The sequence below is a fragment of the Peromyscus maniculatus genome, chromosome 10 (assembly GCF_049852395.1).
Source record: "Peromyscus maniculatus bairdii isolate BWxNUB_F1_BW_parent chromosome 10, HU_Pman_BW_mat_3.1, whole genome shotgun sequence".
In the NCBI taxonomy this organism is placed as follows: domain Eukaryota; kingdom Metazoa; phylum Chordata; class Mammalia; order Rodentia; family Cricetidae; genus Peromyscus; species Peromyscus maniculatus.
The window spans coordinates 66,185,093-66,207,485 of NC_134861.1; the positions used below are offsets into that span (position 1 = coordinate 66,185,093).

The window sequence follows — 22,393 nt, forward strand, 5'->3', positions numbered from 1 at the left end:
CTCATCTTTCATTCTTTGGCTCCCATAAGGTAAAATAATAACCTCAAGGGATCACACTTCTGAAAGTGTGGCTATCAATGAATTATGCCTTCTCTGTAAAAAAGTCTTTCTAAGGAACTCTGTCTCCCACACAGAATTTTCATTCATTTGTGGAGAAATTACCATGCATTTAAAATGTGTGAAGTTCTGGAAGTGCAAAAACAAATAATGTGACATTCCTGATCTAATGAAGATTTCCTAGAAGAGGGCAGATCTGTTCAAACAAGTGAGATTGAGAAACATCAAACACAAAAGTGTTTCTTGAATTAAGAAACAGCATATATTTTAAACAACGTGAATATGTTTTAGCAAATAGTAAAATATGCACATAATAGATTGTACATATTTAATCAATTAATGTTTATAGATAATCTGAAAAAAAAAACTAGTAACTTAGCAAAGCAGTTGAGAGTTCAAGTACTTGTGTAGCATGCATAAGTTCTGGGAATCAGTCTCCAGGGTTGCTGTGGAATAATCCTTTTGTACATTGTGAAAAACATGTTGCTCTCCTTGTTAATAAAAAGTTGATTGTCCAATAGCTAGGCAGGATTTATGGGGCAAAGAGAATGTTAGGAAGAAGGGCAGAGTCTGAGGAGTTTTGAAAGATGGACTTGCCGTGTTGAAAGAAGGCACCACCATGTGGCAGAGGGTAGATAAGAAATAAGGATTAATTTAAAAATCTAAGAGTTAGCTAGTAACAAGCCTGAGCAATTAGCCCAGCATTTATAATTAATATTAAATCTCCATGTAGGTTATTTTGGGAACTGGCAGGTAGGAAATAAAAGTCTCCTACACAGGATTATTTAACCAAGTCTATATAATATGATATTATGATCATAATATCATATGAAAAATAAGAGTAAGCAGTTTGTCTCTATGATCATTAATGTGTAAAATGATTCTAAATGTTTGGCAAGAAAATACTTAATATTCTATACAAATAAGACTAAAGAAGCTATATATATATATATATATATATATATATATATATATATATATATATTTGGTTTTTCAAGACAGGGTTTCTCAGTGTAGCTTTGTGCCTTTCCTGGAACTCACTTGGTAGCCCGGGCTGGCCTCGAACTCACAGAGATCTGCCTGGCTCTGCCTCCTAAGTGCTGGTATTAAAGGCATGTACCACCACCATCCAGCTTGAAGCTTTTTTATTTAGTAGTATTATACAGTTTTCCAGTATATAATTTGTAATATTTATGCACAGAAAGGAGCTAATATAGTAGACATCATAGACTGAAAATGAACTGCTACTTCATCTATAACTAAAACTGTTCTGAATTGAATTTGTAATCATAAAAACATAAATAATTAGATGGAGCCTTTTATTGGGAGAGACAAAACATTATTCTGTCAACAAAATTGTCATGACAGTCCTGAAATTTGCTGCTAGCTCACTTGCTTGGAAACATTGCTCTTCAGCCCATCCAGCTGCTGGCACTAGGGAGCAGCCCTGAGATTATACAGATCCCCGCTAACAGCAGCTGCTGTCAGGCAATAACAGAACATGAGGGAGCAGTAGTGAATCCATTCCTGCCTGATGCCTCCCTCCTCTAAGGCTTCCTCTTCCCTCTCAAAGCTTCTCTCTTCTAATGGCCCCTCCTCCCACTAACTTTTCTCACATCTTTCTCTCAAATATCTCAAACATGTCTTTTCTCATTTTGGCATCTGTATTACACTCTGAAGCTTCTGCTTCTACAGTTCTTTATAACTAGTCACTCAAGAAAGTTTTTGAGTCATATGTATCATGTCTTATGAGTTCTTACTGTAATGCACTACAAAAAGTTCTCTGATGACACATTATGGCACATGAAAATACTTTGATGCTATATTACTTATTTTTTCATAAAATAAGTGCTTTTACCTGGTATTTAAGAGAGAATTTAAGTAAGGACAAGTGAACCTCACCATACAGCCAGGAAAGGGGCCATGTTTATCACTCTGGTAACATACATGTGCCTAAAACAAATCAAGAAACTACCGCAGATCAATTTTCATGCATAAAATGAATATTCTTTTTTTTCCTCATTTTTCTTTATTAATAAATTTTCTACTCACTCAACATAACACCCATAAATCCCACCCGCTCTCTCCTCTTGCCCCCCAGCCCTCTCTCCCAAGCCACCCCACATCCCCAAGATGAATATTCTTAAGTTTTCGCAGGACGGGACTATTGTAGACCTGTTTCCCTGGAATAATTTTAAACACCTCCCTCTCACTTGCAGAATGACCTAGTTTAGATGATGAATTATAGAGTAACTCTATAGATAGTTCACATAAAAAGGGCAATGTGTTCTGATTCTGACACACGAGGGAACCTCTTCCATTAATCTACAAGGAAATAGGGTGTAATCCAGATCAGTTTAATGAATTGCCTAAGGAGTTTCCTTAAACTCTGAAAGCCTATTGATCTGCCCGCTTCCCATGGTTTGAAAGAAGGTTATAATTTTAAGTGACATCCACTGACAGGGCCATAAATTTCACATAGGTATTCCCTATATATTTTCTGGGAAAAAATGGTTCATTACTGCCTATTGCATTGAGTATATATAGAAGAAAATCTCTGGGTAATACATATAATACACATTTTCTAACTGTTACTCACACTTCAACACTTTGAGACTAATTAACTGATTACTACATCATCACAAGAAAAATTCCTCCTCCTCCTCCTATTAATTTTATTAAAATATCAAATTTGGTAATTTACATATTCATTACTTTTTTTTTTTTTTTGGTTTTTCGAGACAGAGTTTCTCTGTGTAGCTTTGCGCCTTTCCTGGAACTCGCTTTGTAGACCAGGCTGGCCTCGAACTCAGAGATCTGCCTGCCTCTGCCTCCCGAGTGCTGGGATTAAAGGCGTGTGCCAGCACCGCCCGGCTCTTACTATTATTTTTTGAGATTATACTAACTTGGCTTTCCAGAAATAAGAATGAGTAATAGACATTAAATGATGCAGGATAAGTACACTTGGACAAATAACCTGAGTTGTCACCATTAAACATTTTCAAAGGAAATAGTATACTTAGATATTGTGACTACAAGTTTTGATCTTATTTTTATCATCATTCTGTACATTTAATTAGATTAATTTTTGAATCTTAAATACTGTTAATATTAATAAATAAAACTAACTAGAATAATTGGTATAGTCATTAGTGTTGGTTTTTTGAGCTGAGAAAGAAGTTGTGATTAAATACCCTTTCAAAGAAAGGTGAGTATCAAACTAAAGAATTTTTTCCCATATTTTACTATTTTTATTAAACCTTCAGTAAATAAATTCAAGTTGAGACTTCTTAATTTAATTTAAGTGATAATTAAATATAAGACACAAATAATTTCTCCAAAGGTCCTGTAGTTGTTAGATTGTCAGCTCCAAGAGTTGGGGATAATCAGTGGGCAAATGTTTGTTATGGAAGTTTGAGGGCCTAATTTCAAATAAAAACTGACAGAGTTATATAAGTCTATAGGCCCAGCAATCATATGTGAGATAAGAGGATGAGATTGTTACTTCATCTTTTAGGAATTTTAGAACTCTTTTTGGAATTATAACACCATAGATATTAATACAATTTTCAACTATGTATGAACTCAACAACCATTTAAGGGGTAAAACCTTTTGATTTACTCTCTCTTTATTGCCAGGATGTTATAGCAAATTTAATAATGTTATAGCTATTGCATTTTACTCTATACATATTTATCACTAGATGACACACACATACATATATAATATATTGATAGATATAATCACATAATTCATTTTGTAAATATAATGAATATGAAATGCTACATAATTCCCTTGAATGCTAGGAAAATAGGTTACTGATAATAATACATGAGTAAGGTAGAATAATGATGAATATATGGCAACTATTTATTTGGACAAATTTGTTAGACAACTGACCTCCTGTAAATCATAGTCTATTTTCAATTTTAATGCTACTTTAACAAATGATGATATATTATTTACAATAACTATTGGGTATTAATTATGAGCTTAGCATCTTTCTGAGTGATGAACATATAAGGGTGAATAAATTAATACCAGTGGAAATTTCATAGAAGATAGAAGGTTTAAAGTCTGTATTAGTATTAATCTTTAAATGAAATTGTGAAGCTTAAACAAGTCATTAAAAATTTTTGATTCAGAGTGTTCTTATATTTTATAGTTTATATATTTGAAAATCTTTAGGCACTGGACAAACACTGCATTCTGAAAGGGTAAAGTGGTATGTACTCTGTGTTTCTCAGAAATCAATCAGAATGAGGTGGGATAGAGTCTCCTAAGCACCACTGTTGACTAGCAAGGAGACTTCTAAAACGCAAACAATACAATAAGCAAAGGGGCTGCACACATCTGGGGATCTAGAAGGTGGTCCCTTCTGTAGTCAGGGGGAAAACTCTCCATGAAGACTCAAATAGATGTACTGGCAGAAGATGTGGGTCCTTTTTGATACTGACTTGCATAAAACAAATGAAATGAAATGAAAGTCAGTTCAGTGAGGCTGAAGAACAGCAAAGGATCAGAGCCGTCACACACACACACACACACACACACACACACACACACACACACACACACACAGCTGTCTTTACTGAAGCAGGGCAGGTGCTGTACTATGAAGAGCCCCATAGCTGCCTAACTTTGCTGTCGGCATGCATAAGTCATGTGGAGAGTAGCTGGGAAAAAAGATATAATTGTTTTCTTGTAGGAATTTTTAAAGTAAAAATTGTTAATCTTGTTTCGTTTTTAATTTTTGTAGCTATATACATTCCTTTTTACCGTTTTATTGAAAACTCCTTCTCCTCCTCTAATACCCCACCTCCCTTCCCATTCAGATCCATGCACTTTCTGTCTCCGATTAGAAAACAAACAGGTTTTTCATGGATAATAGTATAATATAATATAAAAGATAAAAGCAAAACCTAACACACTGGAATTGGACAAAACAAATAAACAGAAGGAAAAGAGTCCAAGAGAAGGCATAAGAATCACAGACCCACTCATTTGTACACTCAGGAATCCCATAAAACCACTGAATCAGTAGCTGTAATATATACGAAGAGGACCTGGTACAGTTCTGAGCAGATCTTGAGCATGTTGACTTAGTGTAAGACAAATTGCTAAATGGTCTTAATAAAAACCTGGAGCCAGATATTAAGGTAAAAACTGAGAGATCAGGGAAGGCAGACATGTTCTTACCGCTAGAATGCTTCAGCCAAAGAAAGCTACTTCCTGTATACCCACACCTACATGCCTTTCTGTGTTCTGCCATCTCACTTTCTTTTTCTGCCCGGCTACATCACTTCCTCTTTCTGCTCAACTCTATTATTTCTTGTCTGTCTATACGGACCTCTGTAGTTACCTAGTGCTGGGAATAAAGTGTGTACCACCAGTCCTGACTTTGTTCCCAGTGTTGCCTTGAACTCACAGAGATCTGAATGAATCTCTGCCTTCTTAATGCTAGGATTAAAGGCATGTGCTACCACAGCCTGACCTCAACATTTAATATAGTGGCTGGCTTTTCCCTCCGATCCTCAGATAAGCTTAGTCTCTGTGAGTTCTTTTATTTTAATTATTTTTTTTCATTTTACATAACATCCCCAGTTTCCCTTCCCTCTCCTTCTCTTGCCCCCCTCAACTTCCTCACATCTCACTCCCCCCATCCACTCTCAGATAAGGTAAGGCCTCCCTTGGGTAGTCAACAAAATCTGGCACACCAAGTTGAGGTGTGAGTAGGGCCTAGCCCCATCCTGCTGCATCAAGGCTGAGGAAGGTATCCCACCATAGAGAATGGGCTCCAAAAGCCAGTTCATGCACGTGGAACAAGTCCTGGTCCCACGGCCAGGGACCCCCACAAACAGATCAAGCCACACAACTGTCACCCACATTCAGAGGGCCTAGTTTGGTCCCATGCAGGTTCCCCAGCTCTGTGAGAATTAAGAGCTTTGATACTGTTGATTCAGAGGGCCTTGTTTCCTTGGTGTCCTCAATCTCTTTGGCTCTTACACTTTTTTGACCTCTTCTTCTGCAAGTTTCTCTGAGCCCTAATGGGAGGGATTTGATGGAGACCTCTATTTAAAGACTGAGTGTTTCAGGGTCTCTCACTTTCTACATAACATCTGACTATGGGTCTCTGTATTTATTCCTATTTGCTGCAGGAGGAATCTTCTCTGATGATAGCTGAGCAAAGCCATCAAGAGATCCTAGTAGAATGTTACTAGGAGTAATTTGATTACATGTTTACATTTTTAAACAATATTTGGTTTTACCCCAGGTCCATGAATTATCTAGTCTTGGTTCTTGATCACCCAAGTATTAAATAAGTTAGCATTGTCATAATTCATGTAAGTAATATATCTAGATTTGATCAATATCACAACATTCCTCCCAGATACATACACTGCCAGTTTTAGGAAAGTACATATAAGTGAGTTTGTATGTAATTGTTAAAATTAAACAGATCCTGCAAAAGATCAAATGTAAACAAGGAATTGGATGGAATTTTTTTCCCTCAAGAATCTATAGCAGCTTGTTGTCACTTGCCAAATGGCTAATGCTTTCTTTCACTTATGACATAAAATATATTTGGATATATCATACTTTTGCCCCTACGCCAAGTCCTTCCAAATCCTGCTTTTGTCCAAGCTCACCCAACTTGAGTCTTGCTCACTCTTTCTCTCAAAAACACAACAAAGACCAAAAGAACAAAAATACCAAATATGACAACAACAACACTCATGCACACACACAGCACACAGACACACATACACATACACACAGAGATCATATAGTTCATTTTGTGTTGGTAAATAGTTCACCAACACGAGGCCAGTCCTGGAGTGTGCTTATATACCCAAAGGAACACACTGAAGAAAAGTGATTTTTCTCTTCCAAGAATCTGTCAATTGCAATAGCTTCTTGGTTGGAGTGGAACTTTGTGCCTACTTCCTCTTCTCCATGCTGGGATTTTTGTCTGACTTGACTAAATTTGTACAAGTCTTGTGCATGCTACAGCCCTTGTGAATTTGTATGCACATCAAACTTGTTGTGCCAGGAAGATACTGTTTTCTTGGGGTCACCAGCTCTGGCTCTTATAATCAATGCATCTCCTCTTCTACACGGATCATGGCCATATACTTGGCTTGTTTCATTTGCTTGAATGCAGTTTTGTTTTAGGATGAGAATAATTATATATTTCAAAATACATTGACAAACAAAATTAAGGGAAAAAAGATATGTGATCCTTCTTATATTTACTGGTAGGAAAGAAGCAAAAAAGACACAATTCCAAAAACACAGGGGAAACTAACGAATGGATTTTCTAATACATTCTGAGCATTCATTAAACATGTAAATATTTGTCAAAAGTAGTGTTGGAAAGGCTCCTTATTTCCATTGTCAATTGGAAATATTTAAGCAAGATTTTATGTACACAAAAATAATAAGTCTGGAATAAATAATTACTCAGAATCTTTTACTACTGTGGAAATATTTAGGTAGAAAAACAAAGTGAGGTCATATTTTCATATACATTTCTTAAGCGAATTTTAACAAATTTAGTTCTACTTTGCTCAACTGAATTAATCTAGGCATAGTCAATATTTTATGCTCAACAATTATTAGGTGTCTAAAGTTTTCTTGTAGATGGTCTTACTCAAAAAAAAAATTATATAGTCCAAGTAAATCCAAAAATTTGAGGCACTATTTTTCAAATGTGCCATGATTTGTCAGGGTAATCTTATTTATTACAGCAAATGTCTGAGGAGCAGTTGTAGAATCTGGCTTTGTAACTGCAGTCCAACATATTTCAGTCCATAGTTTCTTGTTCTAAATACTACACATAATTAATTAAAAACTTAATTTATATTTAAATTACGTCAAAACCTTGAGGCAAAGAAAATAATTGATGCGTATTTATGCTGATATATATGTGATATATATATATAAATATATGTCACATATACATTATATGTTTATCACTTTTTCCACTTACTGAATATCAACTCCAAAATAACAATTAAGGTGACAGATCACTTATAAATATTTGAGCAAATTTTGTTGAATACATACATTTGTATCTCCTCTATAGACCCCACCTGTGATTTGGCTCATGAAAAGCCAAATAATCTTTATTTTATTTTCATTTTTATTAGAATTTATTTGAAAATTTTAAACAATGGTCATATTCAACACCCTCTCCTAGTTCCATGGAGATTCACTTCTTTCCTTACATACATAACTCTGTATCCTCCTGCCCACTTGCCACTTGAAGTACAAATTGTACTACTCACATTCTTTTGGATGTATGACCATTCACTGGAGTACAGTCTACCTCCCAGAGTCAACACCTGTAAAAAAGCTGACTTTCCCTCTTCTAGCAGCTATCAGTTGTCAATAACTCCTCATTAGGAATGAGATTTCAATCTCATCTTCCCCTTTCAATGCTGAGTTTTGTGAAAATTCATCTTCTGCATGTTGTCATGACAATTAGAGCTCTTATGTGCAAATGCCCCATTGTGTCTGAGTCAAACACCCACTCCAGCATTTGTAATCTTTCTGCACTTTCTTCCACAATGTTTCTTGAGTATTTAAGAAAGAATGTGATACAGATGTCCTATTTATGACTTAACATTCAACACTCTTTCATTATCTACATTTTGCCCAGTTGAATCTCTGTGTTAATCACCATGTAATGCAAAATATTCTTCTCCAATAATAGTTGAGAGATGCACTAATCTATGGGCTTAATAAGTCATCAGTATTTGTCTTAATAACTTGTCCATATAGCAGAACAATAGCAGATTGTTCTGCCATAGTTCCTATGACCTGAGTAGCTATATACCTGTCTACCCAACAATAGTGCTTGGTGTGCTTTTCATCTGATGGAGTGAGTGTTAAATCTAATCATAAAGTGATGGGTGTCTAGTCCCTTGACAGTTGTGATACTATTATACAAATAAACATTTATCACACTACAAGTCATTTTTATAGATTGGTAAGATTGGTGATAATTTTTATAATCTGGCAGTATGTATTGGTCTTCCTAGCACTATGAAAGCTAGCCAGTACATGTGAATGTTTCAGGTGAGTTCCAGTTTGATTTCTCTTTGTTCTATGACTCATGCATGGTATTGTCAGTAATAAGGTCTTACTAGAAATTTCTAAAGGATAACCAAGAGCATTGGCACTAAGCTGTAATATAAGGGAGGCTATGGGACCTTACTTTTTAACAACTTCAAAGAATAGTAACCCATTCCTGACACTAGACTGTTAGACTCTTCTCTACAGTAATAGCTTTGTCATCCAATAACAAGATAACTCATTTAAGCGTTTTGTGTTTGTGTGTATTTTAGGAATCTCCTATAGTAGTATTTCCTTGTGATTTTTTTTTAAAAAAATTCATTAGTTTTAATTTTTCCTTCTTTATTCACAAACATTAGAAATATTCCAATAAGTAGATTACTCAAGTGGTAGATTTCAAGGAGGAAATGTAGACTTGTTCTCACAAATATTTCTCACGAATGTGGCAAGAGGCTCTACTCTCAACTGAGGATCCTTTGGCTAGTGAAGACTGCTAGGAGAAAGCATCCATTTTCTTTAAGGATTCATTCCCTAGAAGGGATACTCATGTGCAGGTAGATGTTCCCACAACTGTGAGCATACTAACTGCCAGTGCTGAGTGGACATGTGGAGAAAAGAGAAACATAGAACACATAAGGGTAGAAGGGAGTAGAGGTGGGAGATGAGGTATGATTTGGAACATGAGGAATGGAGGGTGAGCTTAATCAAACACACTGTATGTGTATTTATTACCTTTCTACTGCTGTGATGAGACACCATGACCTACACAGTTTGTGAAAGATTTCGTTTTGGCTTACATTTCCTGAAGGATAAGAGTCTATCATTGCAGAAGGCATTGCAGCAAATATCAGCCATGAAAATAGGAACAGGCAGCAGAGAACTCAAAATCTCAAACACAAGCAGGAAGCAGGGAGATTGAACTAGAAATAGTTCCAGGCTTTTAATCTTAATGTGTGCTCCATTGACTTATGACATATAACAAGGACATACTTCCTAAATCTCCCCAAACAGTGGCACCAAGTGGGGACAGTGTTCAAAATAGGAACCTATGGGGACATGTCTTATTCAAACCACCATCCTATGCATTTACTAAATTCTCAAATAATAAAAAATATTAAAAATAAATTTCTAAAAATTCTTAACTCAGCAAAACCACAATAAGTCAATGAATCAGATTCAAGGATATGGACATTTAGTGAATCAAAAAAATGACTAGTTCATTTAGAAATAAAATAATGAATATCTAGCAAATTATGTTCAAATTGTGATTAAGTTCTAATGAATAAAAATCAGATTTATAAAAGAAAATTGCAGATACAGTTAATTCCAAAAAGAAATAAACTGCTGACTATTAAAGAAAATATAGAAAAGACAATAGGAAGAAAGTTAAAATTTAATGAGAGAAAAATTAAGAGATATGTGACAACATTCAGTTTAGATAACGCTAGAGACAAGAAAGTAATATATATCACAATAGGTATATGATAATTCAAAAGGGTGAAAGGCAATTCAAAAGTGGAATTATGTTAACATTCATTGGTAGTAATCAATAATACATTAAAAAGTCCACAAGGATGACATTAGCTAAGACTCTTAGCAATAATGGAGAGGGTGTCAGGACTTACTTTCCCTTATATTCAGATTAGTGACTACCCTAATTGTCATCATAGACCTTACATCCAGTACGGAATGGAAGCAGATTCAGTGATCCAAAACCAAGCACTGGGCTGAGTTCCTAGACTTCAGTTGAAGAGAGGGAGGAGGGATCACAGGAGCAAGTGAGATCAAGATCATGATGGGGAAAACTACAGAGACAGCTGACCCAAGCTGGTGGGAGCTCATGGACTCTGGCCTGACAGCTGGGGAACATGCATGGGATTGAACTAGGCCCTCTAAATGTGGGTGACAGCTGTGTGGCTAGATATGTTTGGGGACCCACTGGCAGTGGGACCAGGACCTAACCTGGGTGCATGAAATGGCTTTTTGGTACACATTCCCTACTGTGGGATACCTTTCTCAGCCTTGACACAGAGGACAGGGGCTTGGTCCTGCCTCAACTTAGTATGGTAGAGTTTGTTGATCCCCCAAGGGAGGCCTTACCCTCTCTGAGGACTGGATGGGGGGGGATGGAAAGAAGTGGGGGGGGCAGAAAGGGAGGGGGAATCCAGACTGGTATGTAAAATGAAAAAAAAAAGTTTTTTAAAAATAAATTTTAAAGAGGAAGACAAAAAAGTTAACAAAACTTTTAAGCGTAACACTGGCAAACTATTAAATGGTCCATTACCAGTGAGAAGATGGATAAATGGTATTTTACAACCATTAGTAGAATATGAGTCTCACTGTGTGAAGTAATTTGGAAATATTGATTAACATATTGAAGTAAAATTCATGTATAGTATATGCACATATATACACAACAATCATATTAAAAAAACTGAAAGTCTGCTAAAGAGTATCTCAATAAACCAGAGTTCATCTGTAATATAAAATACTAAACCATTAAAAAAGGAGTATATTAAATGCATTGATCTATAAATATGCCATTTTTCATACTGTATGTTTAATTGCTGTTGTTTATCTTGCATTATTTTATATTTATTTGGAAATCTCACATACTTAAATGTATTTTGATAATAACTACACATACTATCTCACTCCTACTTCCCATAGTGCCCATTCCATACCCTCCCCAGTTTCATGTCCTCTTTTTATATTTTGTTTTTATTTTTAACAACCTTTAAGTCCTATTAGTGCTATTCTTTTGCACATGGATATGTTCTGTCCAACAGGGAGGGCTTGAGCTTCCTACTGGCAGCCAGGGAGAGTGAATCTCCCTCTCTTAGCATCTGTCAGCTGCCCATAACTTCTCCTTTAGGGGTGAGGGCATTGCTGCTTTCAAAAAGATTTTGGACAATTCCTAAACTTCTGAAATATAGTTTATTTAATCAGATTAGAGATATAATTGAAAATTTCACTAATGAGAAAGAGACAGAATAATAGCAGAGTAGAGTTTTAAAAAAAATCATGATGACAGACATATATATATATATATATATATATATATATATATATATATATATGAAGACGATAAAAAGAGAAAATGATAAAAATACTTTTCTTAATATTTTGGATACTAATTTTGAAATCTGTGTTTTCTTTACTGATCCGTAATGTAGCTACAAAAAATGCTAACAAAACACATATCTTACCAACATTTTGATTTTTGTCCGTGTTTTATTTATTTTCCAGGTTAACTTTGTCCTTTAAAAGAGAGATTATTTTTAACTCTGTATATGTGGAAGTGGGGACACACAATCACAGATACCTATGGAGGACAGAACAGGGCAATGTGTACACTGGATTAGAGATGGAGTTACAGTTGCCAGCCCCTCAATGTAAATTCTAGAAATTGAACTTTGATCTTCTGAAAATTCTCTGCCTGCCTAAGTGCTGGCCTACTTCCTAGGCCACTAAAAGTGACTTTAGAAAACAAAGCAATTAAATGTCTTATGAAAAGTCTTCCAGGATATGGTGAATGCCCAAACATTATAAATGTCTTTGGCAAATACTTTCATGTAAGTATTATGGTTTTTTTTTGTTGTTGTTGTTTTTGAGGAGGAGAAAGCTAGCATTAATCTTCAGTACAGCATATTTTTGAAATGGCCACTGTGAATAAATTATATTAAAATGAACAGCCAAATCACCATTTCACTTTATATCCATGGAGCCTGACAGGACATAAATTAGATTGTTATGTGACACAATCCTTTGAGAAATTGACATTTTCTAAATCTTTGATGCCTTATGCATCAGATAAATGCTTTAAGTCTGCAAGAAATGTGTAAAGTAAAGGCATCATGTTGATTTTTATTCAATTATAGAACACTTTGAAATATCTTAAAAGTGAAAGAATGGAGCATGAGTACATCCAAATAAGAGGCCCATACCATGTCCTGGGTTTCTTGTCCTGGGTTCTAAAATACGAGTACAATATTCATTAGCATAAGCTCCTCTTGGAACACTCCCTTCTGAAGGCAAGGGATACAAATGAGTGTAACAGCAACAAGCAATCATTCTTTCTCCTCAATGCTAATTGTGACTATATGGGGCTGTTAGAAAGGAATTACTCCTAAGCAAATCCTGGAAATGAGCATTTGTTCATAAATCACTTGCACAAATAACAACCTACCTTATAGAAGGCAGTTGTCTCAGTGAGATCACATTCAATCTAGTCAACATGGCTTCTTTGTGAAAAATGTACTCTTTGTTGAAGACCCTGAATTACGTCTTAGATGAGTGTTCTGGTGAGTACATGCATCTAGGATGACTAAGGAGCAGACGCATCCATGCTTTAAACAATTCACATATTACACAAACAGAAGAGATCAGCTCAGAAGTCCACACAGTGATGGATTAGTGGCCAGAAACCTTCATTCTAACAGGTCTAAAGCTATTTCCAAAACTTGATCACACCAATAGTAAAATGTAAATATTAAACGTAACTTATTTTAAGCATTGATTTTTCTAAGCTACCCAAACGGTTACAAGTTAGAGTCCAGGATCTCAAGTGTGTTTTCATGTCCCTGTGGCTTGGTACAGTCTCTCAATATTGCTATTCATCTGTTAAAACATAAAGAGAAATGTCAAATCGCATACTACATTGTCTCTGACAGAAAATGGTTCCTATCATTCAGAACTTCATTGTGATAGGAAATTAAGGAATCTTTACAGAAATGCTGCTGCTACTTAGTGCTACACAAGATGATCAAAATAGAGTTTCCCCAAGCTACCAAATGTTCTAATATCACACCCCACACACAAGCTATCATTCTATACTCAAGGCTGAATTCACAGCTCATAGAATATTGTCTTTGCTTAGATTTGCATTGATGGCAGAGTATTTACCATTAACACTTCACCTCATTGAGCATATGGGAGACAATTTACAGAATGTTATTGCATTTGCTTGTTTATATTAACAAGCCTCCAATATACAGAGCAAGAGAACTCGGGCTCCATAGTAATACTACATCATATCTCTGTGTATCCAGCATAAGTACCATATCTGTGTCCTTTTTATGCCTTACTAACACAAGAGGCCAAAGGTTTTTCTTGCTTACCACATTAGCACCAGGTTCCAAAATGCTGGTTAACACATGGTGAGTACTGAGTAAATAGTTGTTGGATGAATAATGGGTAAGAAGTATTCATTGACTGGATTAATAGCTAAGGCTATTTGTTAAAGCATTAGAATTCAATTGGCCAAACTATTTTAGTACTGAGAAAATTAGATACTGCTTAAAAATAGATAAAACCCATAAATCTCATCAGCCTCCCACTGAGTACAGGAACACTCTAACAAGCTTCTGCTTGAATAGGTCTGGTGATGAGCCATCCTTTATCTCTTTGTAGAGAAACTGTGGCTTCCTGTGACTTTCATTATTGGTCGTAGTGTGTGGTATACCCATGCATAATAAGTTTCACCTTGATTTTTCTATAGAACCTTGAAAAATAAGTAACCATTCCTTAAAACAAATTCTACCTAAACTGTAAGTTCTTGCTTTTAATCTTTTCTCTGTGGTCAATTTTTAATGATTGAATACTCCAGATTGTCGAGTGTTTTCCCTAAACAATGAATCTAGCACTGCATAAGACAGTCAGTGAACTATGTGATAGGTACACACAAGATTTTCTACTTACTGTGCCTGCATCAATGAACCCACAACTACACTGCCATAAGTTTCCATTCCTCTCTCTTCTTTTCTGCCTTTCCTACTTCTCTCCCATTCTCTCCTCTTCTCCATTACATCACACTCCCATTGTTTCTTCCTTCCCTCTCCAGCTCCCTTCCATCCAGAACCACACCCATTGATTTGACTTAAAATGCATCTGTGATAAAAAAAAAAAATGTTTGGTATTAACAATGTAGGTTCTATGCCTGGTGGTGCTGGTGCATGCCTTTAACCCCAGTACTCAGAAGGCAGAGCCAGGTGGAGCTCTATGAGTTCGAGGCCAGCCTGGTCTACAGAGTGAGATCCAGGACAGGTACCAAAGCTACACAGAGAAACCCTGTCTCTAAAAACAAACAAACAAAAACAAACAAACAAACAAAAAAGAATGCAGGTTCGGTCAGAGAACACACTGGGTTTCTTGAATTCAGCACTTAAGAGAAAGACAACCCTTTATATGTTCTAAAAGTATCTGTGTCTTTCTATTTCCTTTTTAAAAATGAGGCAAATAGCAGTATCCAAAGTTTGGTCTCTTTCATGTTTTATTTTTTTATCATAAGTATATAGCTAGGCTTTTCATAATTAGAGAGGTCATAAACCTTCCAACATATATGCATATCTCATTGAATTTATTTAGTATTGCTCTTATGTACAGTGGATGAGCAGTCAGATTAGATAAGCTAATGGAAATTTTTCCTGGAGAAAACTAATTTTCACTGACTTACTTCCTGAACAGACTACCAATAACATGACACTAAGATCAACAATTAATAAATAAGACCTCATGAAACTGAAAATCTTCTGTAATGCGAAGGACCTCATCAATGGGACAAAACAGCAGCCTACAGACTGGGGGAAAAATTCGTAATTCCATATCTGACAGAGGGGTTAATATCCAAAATATATAAAGAACTCAAGAAACTAGACACAGCAAACCAAATAGTCCAATTGAAAATGTGGTACAAATCTAAACAGAAGATTCTCAATGGAGGAATCTCAAATGACTGAGAAACACTTAAAGAAATGCTCAACATCCTTAGCAATCAGAGAAATGCAAATCAAAACTACTCTGAGATTCCATCTTACACCTTTCAGAATGGCTAAGATCGAAACCATACATGATAGCTCATGCTGGTGAGGAAGTGGAGCAAGGGGGGAACATTCCTCCATTGCTGGTAGAAGTGCAAACTAATACAGGTACTTTGGAAATCAATATGGCAGTTTCTCAGAAAATTGGGAATCAATATATCTCAAGTTCCAGCTATTTCCAAAGAATTCTCTGTCCTACCACAAGGACACTTGCTCAAACATGTTCATAGCAGTTTTATTTGTAAAAAAACAGTACCTGGAAACAACCTAGATTGCTGTGGGATGTTCTGTATGGCAAATGTGTTGCTCTGATTGGTTAGTAAATAAAACACTGATTGGCCAGTAGTCAGGCAGTATAGGCGGGACAAGGAGGAGAAGAATTCTGGGAATTGGAAGGCTGAGTCAGAGACACTGCCAGCCGCCACCATGACAAACACATATGAAGATGCCGGTAAGCCATAAGCCACGTGGCAAAGTATAGATTTATAGAAATGAGTTAATTTAAGATATAAGAACAGTTAGCAAGAAGCCTGCCACAGCCATACAGTTTGTAAGCAATATAAGTCTCTGTGTTTACATGGTTGGGTCTGAGTGACTGTGGGACTGGCGGGTGAGAGAGATTTGTCCTGACTGTGGGCTAGGCAGGAAAACTCTAGCTACACTAGATGTCCCTCAACTGAAGCATAGATAACAAAACTGTGGTACATTTATACAATGGAATATTAGTTGGTTGTTAAAATATATATAGTATCATGAAACTTGTAGGCAGATGGATGGAACAAGAAAAATTATCCTGAGTGAAGTAAACCAGACCCAGAAAGACAAACATTATGGAGTTATAATGCTTCTTATTATGGGGTTATAATGTTCACCCCAGTAGCCACAGACTATCTAACAAAACCCTCAATATCAGTCATGAGATACTGCCTGTTGTTGGTCAAGTGGGTCAAATAGACTCTCAGAACAATAAAGGGTATTACCATTGCTCTTGGCTGCCTCCCAGAATTCAAAGGTAAGACCCTATTGCTCAAGAGAATACACAGTTCAATCATAGGACTTGGAGCAACCAAGCTGAGAGTGTTCTGAAAGCTTCTCTGAGTACTAGCTCCTGTATTATCAGAAAATGCTGTTGACCTGCCAAGAGAGAAAAACAATTGTGATTCCTACCCATCATAAAGCCAGCTAACCACAACAATTACCAACTGATGAAAAAACACCAATAGTATAATAATGAAATATTTAATTGGAGGGTAGCCAACAGCTGTCTAATGATACTTAAGGCCTACTCAATAGGAGGGAAGTAATGACTGATTCTGCAACCTAGCCAACTACCCATGACTAGAGACATCATAAACCCTAGAGGAGCATTTCCTACCACCTTTTCCTTAAACCAATGTAATTGTTAACTGTATTCTCAACACTTGTTCTTATACTCAGAGACATGAGTAGCTCTAACCTCTCATCAAAAAGCTTGTTTTTCCAACAAATACAGATAATTGCAGAGATCGACAACTGGTCCAAATGCAGAGACCATGGAGTACTCATCCCCAATTAACTCACCCACAATGCCACCATACACTTAAGGCTAAGAGAAAACTGAAGAGGAGGAGGTGGAAAGATTGTACATGCCAAAGGATCATGACACCTTGTGTCAGACAGTGTCTTTTAGATATGACAGAGACATGACAGAGAAGTAGCACCCATGAAATCTCAACAATATACTTGCCTCAACAAGACTTAAATAATAAAATCCCTTTAATAACCCAACATAAGTGGGGGAAATTTTACAAAGTCTAATCCTTAAGTGAAGAACTATAAGAAAGATATTTTTCTTTAATTCCCCACATATAGAACCAAGCAAAGAAACATCCTCCATTTGCATAAAGTTTGTGTTTACCTTATTTGCTAGAGTAAACCTGCCATATTTAACTGTTTATACCCAATTGATACTCAATAAATATGCTTGAATAAGTAAATGGATGATCTCATCAAAACTTAATTGATGCTTAATAATATCTAATGATTCAATATTCAGTTCTACTGTATTTCCAACCACTTTAACCAAGATAAACAATATTAGAATTATGATGAGTCTATAGAATGTTTCTTACTATGTCCCTCTTCTCAAATTATAATATGATAGGTCCTCTTCCCAAATAGTTTTAATGTTCTTGAAGTAACTTGGGGAAATAAATTCTCCGTGCTCCAAAAATTTTCCTGAAATCACTCAGGATAAAGTCACACAGTTGAAAGTAAAATTGCAATTGGATGATGAAGACCAGAATTCTCATCTGATGCCTCCCAAGTAAAATTGTTCACCTGAAATCTTTCATTTAACTTGTTCCCACTCATTCTCTCTCATCTAGAAAGTCGCTTGCCACTTATGGCCTTCATTTTCCCAGGACCCCAACAGTCCTTATTCGGTTTTTTATCATACTTTGCCTCTATTTCTTTGGGGCTCTACTTTCATTCTTACATTCCTAAACAAATTTCATCACATGTGTATAGATGCAAAATATCTATGAAACTTGAATTCAGTATGAAGCATTTCCTTTATTGCTCAGTCAACAAGTATTTCAGTCTATGGAATGGAAAGTAACTGGACTGTATCCTGTGTCTAGGTAATCTAAAGGATTCTCTGTTGAGGATATTCATCAATTATGATGATGATAATCATCTCAAAATCATTTTACCTCTGGGTCTTTTGAGTAAGTAATCATGTAGTATTTACATTGGCTTTTACTACAAGAAAAAAAAATAAAAGCTATAAACACAAGAAAAAACACCCAAAAACTTATTTATGAAATGACCTGAAATAATGCATTTTAAAAGTAAGTGCTTTTGAATAGATTAATGTGGAAAATTGAATGTTACAATCATATTTTCTTTTAATCGATGGAAAAATTTTAAATATGTTATATTTCTTTGGCTTTATAAACATGTAACTTCTCAGACAAAGGTTATTATGGGTTACTTTTTAGAACAGCTAAAATCTCAAGACACTTTTTCATCTCTTTCTAAACTTTATTACACTTTCATTTGTTTTAAAATTACAAAAAATGAAATCAATTTGATGAAATATAAACCAAGTTGTCAGAATGCCACAGACTCTCCTGGAAAATGAAGCACAGGATCCATGACCAGAGCTTTTAGATATAACAGGAGGATCCGTTTTCATAATTCAGCAATGTGGAAAGTCAATACACTGTCTCCCTTTGCTCTTCATGCAAACTAATGAGGAAACAAGATCTCCCCATTGATTTTATATAAAAAGTAATAGAATCCAACTTAGTAAATCTCCAAATAGATGACATTGAATGTATATTTTAGAAACTAGTATGACATTGAAATTCTTTCAGACAGAATTGTCAGTGATTTGTTCTGAAGAGAAACCTCAAATGAACAAGGGGAAAAAGAGTAATATTTATGACCATACATAGTTTATAAGTATTGATGGCAATATTCTCCAAATCTATACTGAAAGAATGTAAAATTCATCACAAATTTGCCTGCTTTATAAAATGAAATTATAAAAGCTCATACCAAAGCACTCAGATCATAGTACAGTAGCAATATTTAGATTTGTTTCAGTATGTATTTGTTCATCTGACAAAGAAATCCTGTTTATCTATATAATAAAGATAAAAGAAATCATTTCTAAATTTGAACCTTGTAACTTATTTTCAGTCTTTTTTACATACAGTAAAAAAAAGAGAAGATGATAGTCACATTAGAATTTTCCTTTTCACTACTCAGACCTGTGAAGAGACCCATAAACCACTGCATATTTCATTTCAAATCTCAGATGTATTGAATTTGAACAGTTGAAGCAGTCAGAAAGGGCTACTGCTACAATTCATTTTGCAGATGAAACTACTGTATCCGGTGAGTTTAAAGAGCTGTGGCAGGTAAGAGCATGCACCCAGTGAGTGTCCTGCCCACTGCACCGCAGAGCTCTTTACCCCTTATCATCTTGATGAGAGCTTGGTAGCCAGCTACACTGAAGACAATGTAAATCTATTCCAAATGAAACATATATCAGGATAGACAATATGCTCTTTGTGAGACAGTATCCCTACATGATTGAAATAGAAATGTGCAGCTATAAAGACAAAAAGACCATGCAGGTTGTTACTCCAGAAAACCACTGGGCCAATCTGACTTTACTTTTGCAATTGTGTAAAGGTACCTGTTCTAATTAAATATCTTCTATAAAATGTGATATATTCAAAGACATAAACCATTACAGAGCATTACACAGAGTAAATCATTCATTACATTGTCTGTACATAGAGAACATTTAAAATCCTAAGGCAAAAAGACAAATAACACTGTAATACCCAAATGAAATATAAACATACCAAATATCAAAATTTAAATTCAGAAAGGCCAATATTAATTATGCTATTATACAGTGGCTACGTTCTGAGTATCCATAGATGTTCTATCTACTGGTAATGAGAAAAAAATCTATATACAAAAATTATCTTCAGAGTAATTTGGCCTTACCACAGTTCTAAGCAGTTCTAAAGCATGAAATACCTTAACTTTGAATGTAAATATATATATAAAACAAGTGATTCAATACATGTATAATATATAAAAAACTTTTAAAGTATCTATGTCTTAAACAACTTCTTTCACACTCTGTCTTCTCTGAGTCCAAGTGTGAGCGTTTTCTTTCACTATCAGCATGACTTCAAAGTTTTTGAAATAGTTTACAGTCCAGTCTTGTTCCTGTCAGGCTGGAGAGTTGTACTTGTTCATATCACACAAAAATGCAGCTAAGACATTCATAGGATTATGCATTTTAATTAATAGGCAACCAATTACAATGAGGACTTTGAAAGTTGATTCTAATAAAATACAAAGCTTTTTCTGACACATATATATGTATCCATATACATATATGTATTTCATAGCTGATAGATACATGGTCACATATAGCATATGAAAGATTGACTTAATCAAGAAAGTTACCCCAAAATGAAGAGGAAAAAAATCACAAGATTGGCTTGTATACAAGTAGCATCACATACATCATGCTATGTAACAGAAGTTTCTGAAATAACTTTAAAATGCAGAATCACTCAGAAAGTTAATCAGCAGCATTCACTTCCAAATGCAGTGCGCAAGTCATTTCTACTCCTAGTTCCCTTTGGGGAGATGGAGTCTCTATTTGTTTATAATCCCATAGAACTCAAAAACAAGTGAACTAAGCTCCATGCTTCAGAAACAGGCTAATTTCACGCTGTCTCCAAGTAAACAGATCAGAAAATACAATGATGGCCAACATTACACGTTTCCGGGAGAAAGGCAAATTACTTAGAATGATTTTTGGGGAAAAAAAATAAAATAAAATAAAATAAAGGAGATAGTTTCAAGTCCATGAATTTACTCACCAGTTTCCCAAATGCAGGGTTAGTAACAGGAACATCAACCTCACTCCCCTAGTTTGACTCCACAGGAGGGACGGAGAGAAGAGGAAGGCTTTGCGAGGAGAACCCATCAGGTCGCTTTTATGGTCTCTCCTCTGCTCAGCTGAGTCCCTCAGCCCAGAGTTTGCCTCAAGCCTCAGCAGTCCAGTGAGTACAAGCGAGTGTGGAAAGACAGTACACCTCCTAACCAGGTAGGATGCGACTCCCAGCTGAACTGAGCTGGGGAACCAATCAGACAGGGTGGACGCGGGCATAAATTATCTCAAGAAGAGTTGGACCAATCAGTGCTCCAGAAAGGCGGGGTTTCCCATACTAGAAATCAAGCCCAGTGGGGAAAAGGGCTCTCCTTTTTTTCCCTTTTCTTTTCTTGCTTTCTATCTTTTTTTTTTTTTTTTTAATAAAAGAAAAATAAACCTCTTCTCCCTCCCAGCCCCTGAGAAACATTGGCGTGGCCTTGATAATCAGGGTCCCACGGGAAAGGATGTTTCTCCGCTGCCCACCCGTATATGGAGTATATCTGGTCATTACTTCTCTCCTCTCCTGAGCTAGGAATTATTTATTTATTTATTTTTAAATTTGTCGTTAAAGAGAGAGCCCAGGGAACTGTCCCCGTGTGGACAGAGCCTCGTAGACTTTCTTCGGGCTTGCGAGAATCCTGCTGTTTTTGATTAATTACCGTTAATTAATTTTGATTCCGGGACAGTGCCTTGTTTCTCTTTTCAGAGGTAGGACCTGACACAATGCCCTGCACAAATGAGCTCTCTAGAGATGGAAAATGTAAAACTCCAGTGAATGAATGAGCCAGCCGTCTGGGTGCATTCCCTCTAAGCACGTTTCAGTCCCCACCCCCTGCTACTGCCTGCTCTCTGGTGTGCCGAATTGCAACGTACTTCTCCCATCACTGGAAGCAGACAGTAATGAAGAATACCAGGCAGGGACTCTCTCATTTTACAAACACGAGACCCACAAAATGGATTGTACGAGCTTCCGCAGTCAAA

The 22,393-nt window shown here is 35.9% G+C and overlaps 1 protein-coding gene across 1 annotated transcript in view; it reads right to left on the bottom strand.

Moving 5' to 3' along the window:
* Gabrg1 (gamma-aminobutyric acid type A receptor subunit gamma1) overlaps nucleotides 1-21,865 on the bottom strand; it is a 74,700-nt gene extending 52,835 nt beyond the window's left edge. The window contains exon 1 of the mRNA XM_006979670.4: nucleotides 21,360-21,865. Within this exon, the coding sequence (XP_006979732.2) occupies nucleotides 21,360-21,649 (290 nt within the window). The 5' untranslated portion in view covers nucleotides 21,650-21,865. The remainder of the gene's footprint in view (nucleotides 1-21,359) is intronic.
* Between the last annotated feature and the right edge of the window lie 528 nt (nucleotides 21,866-22,393).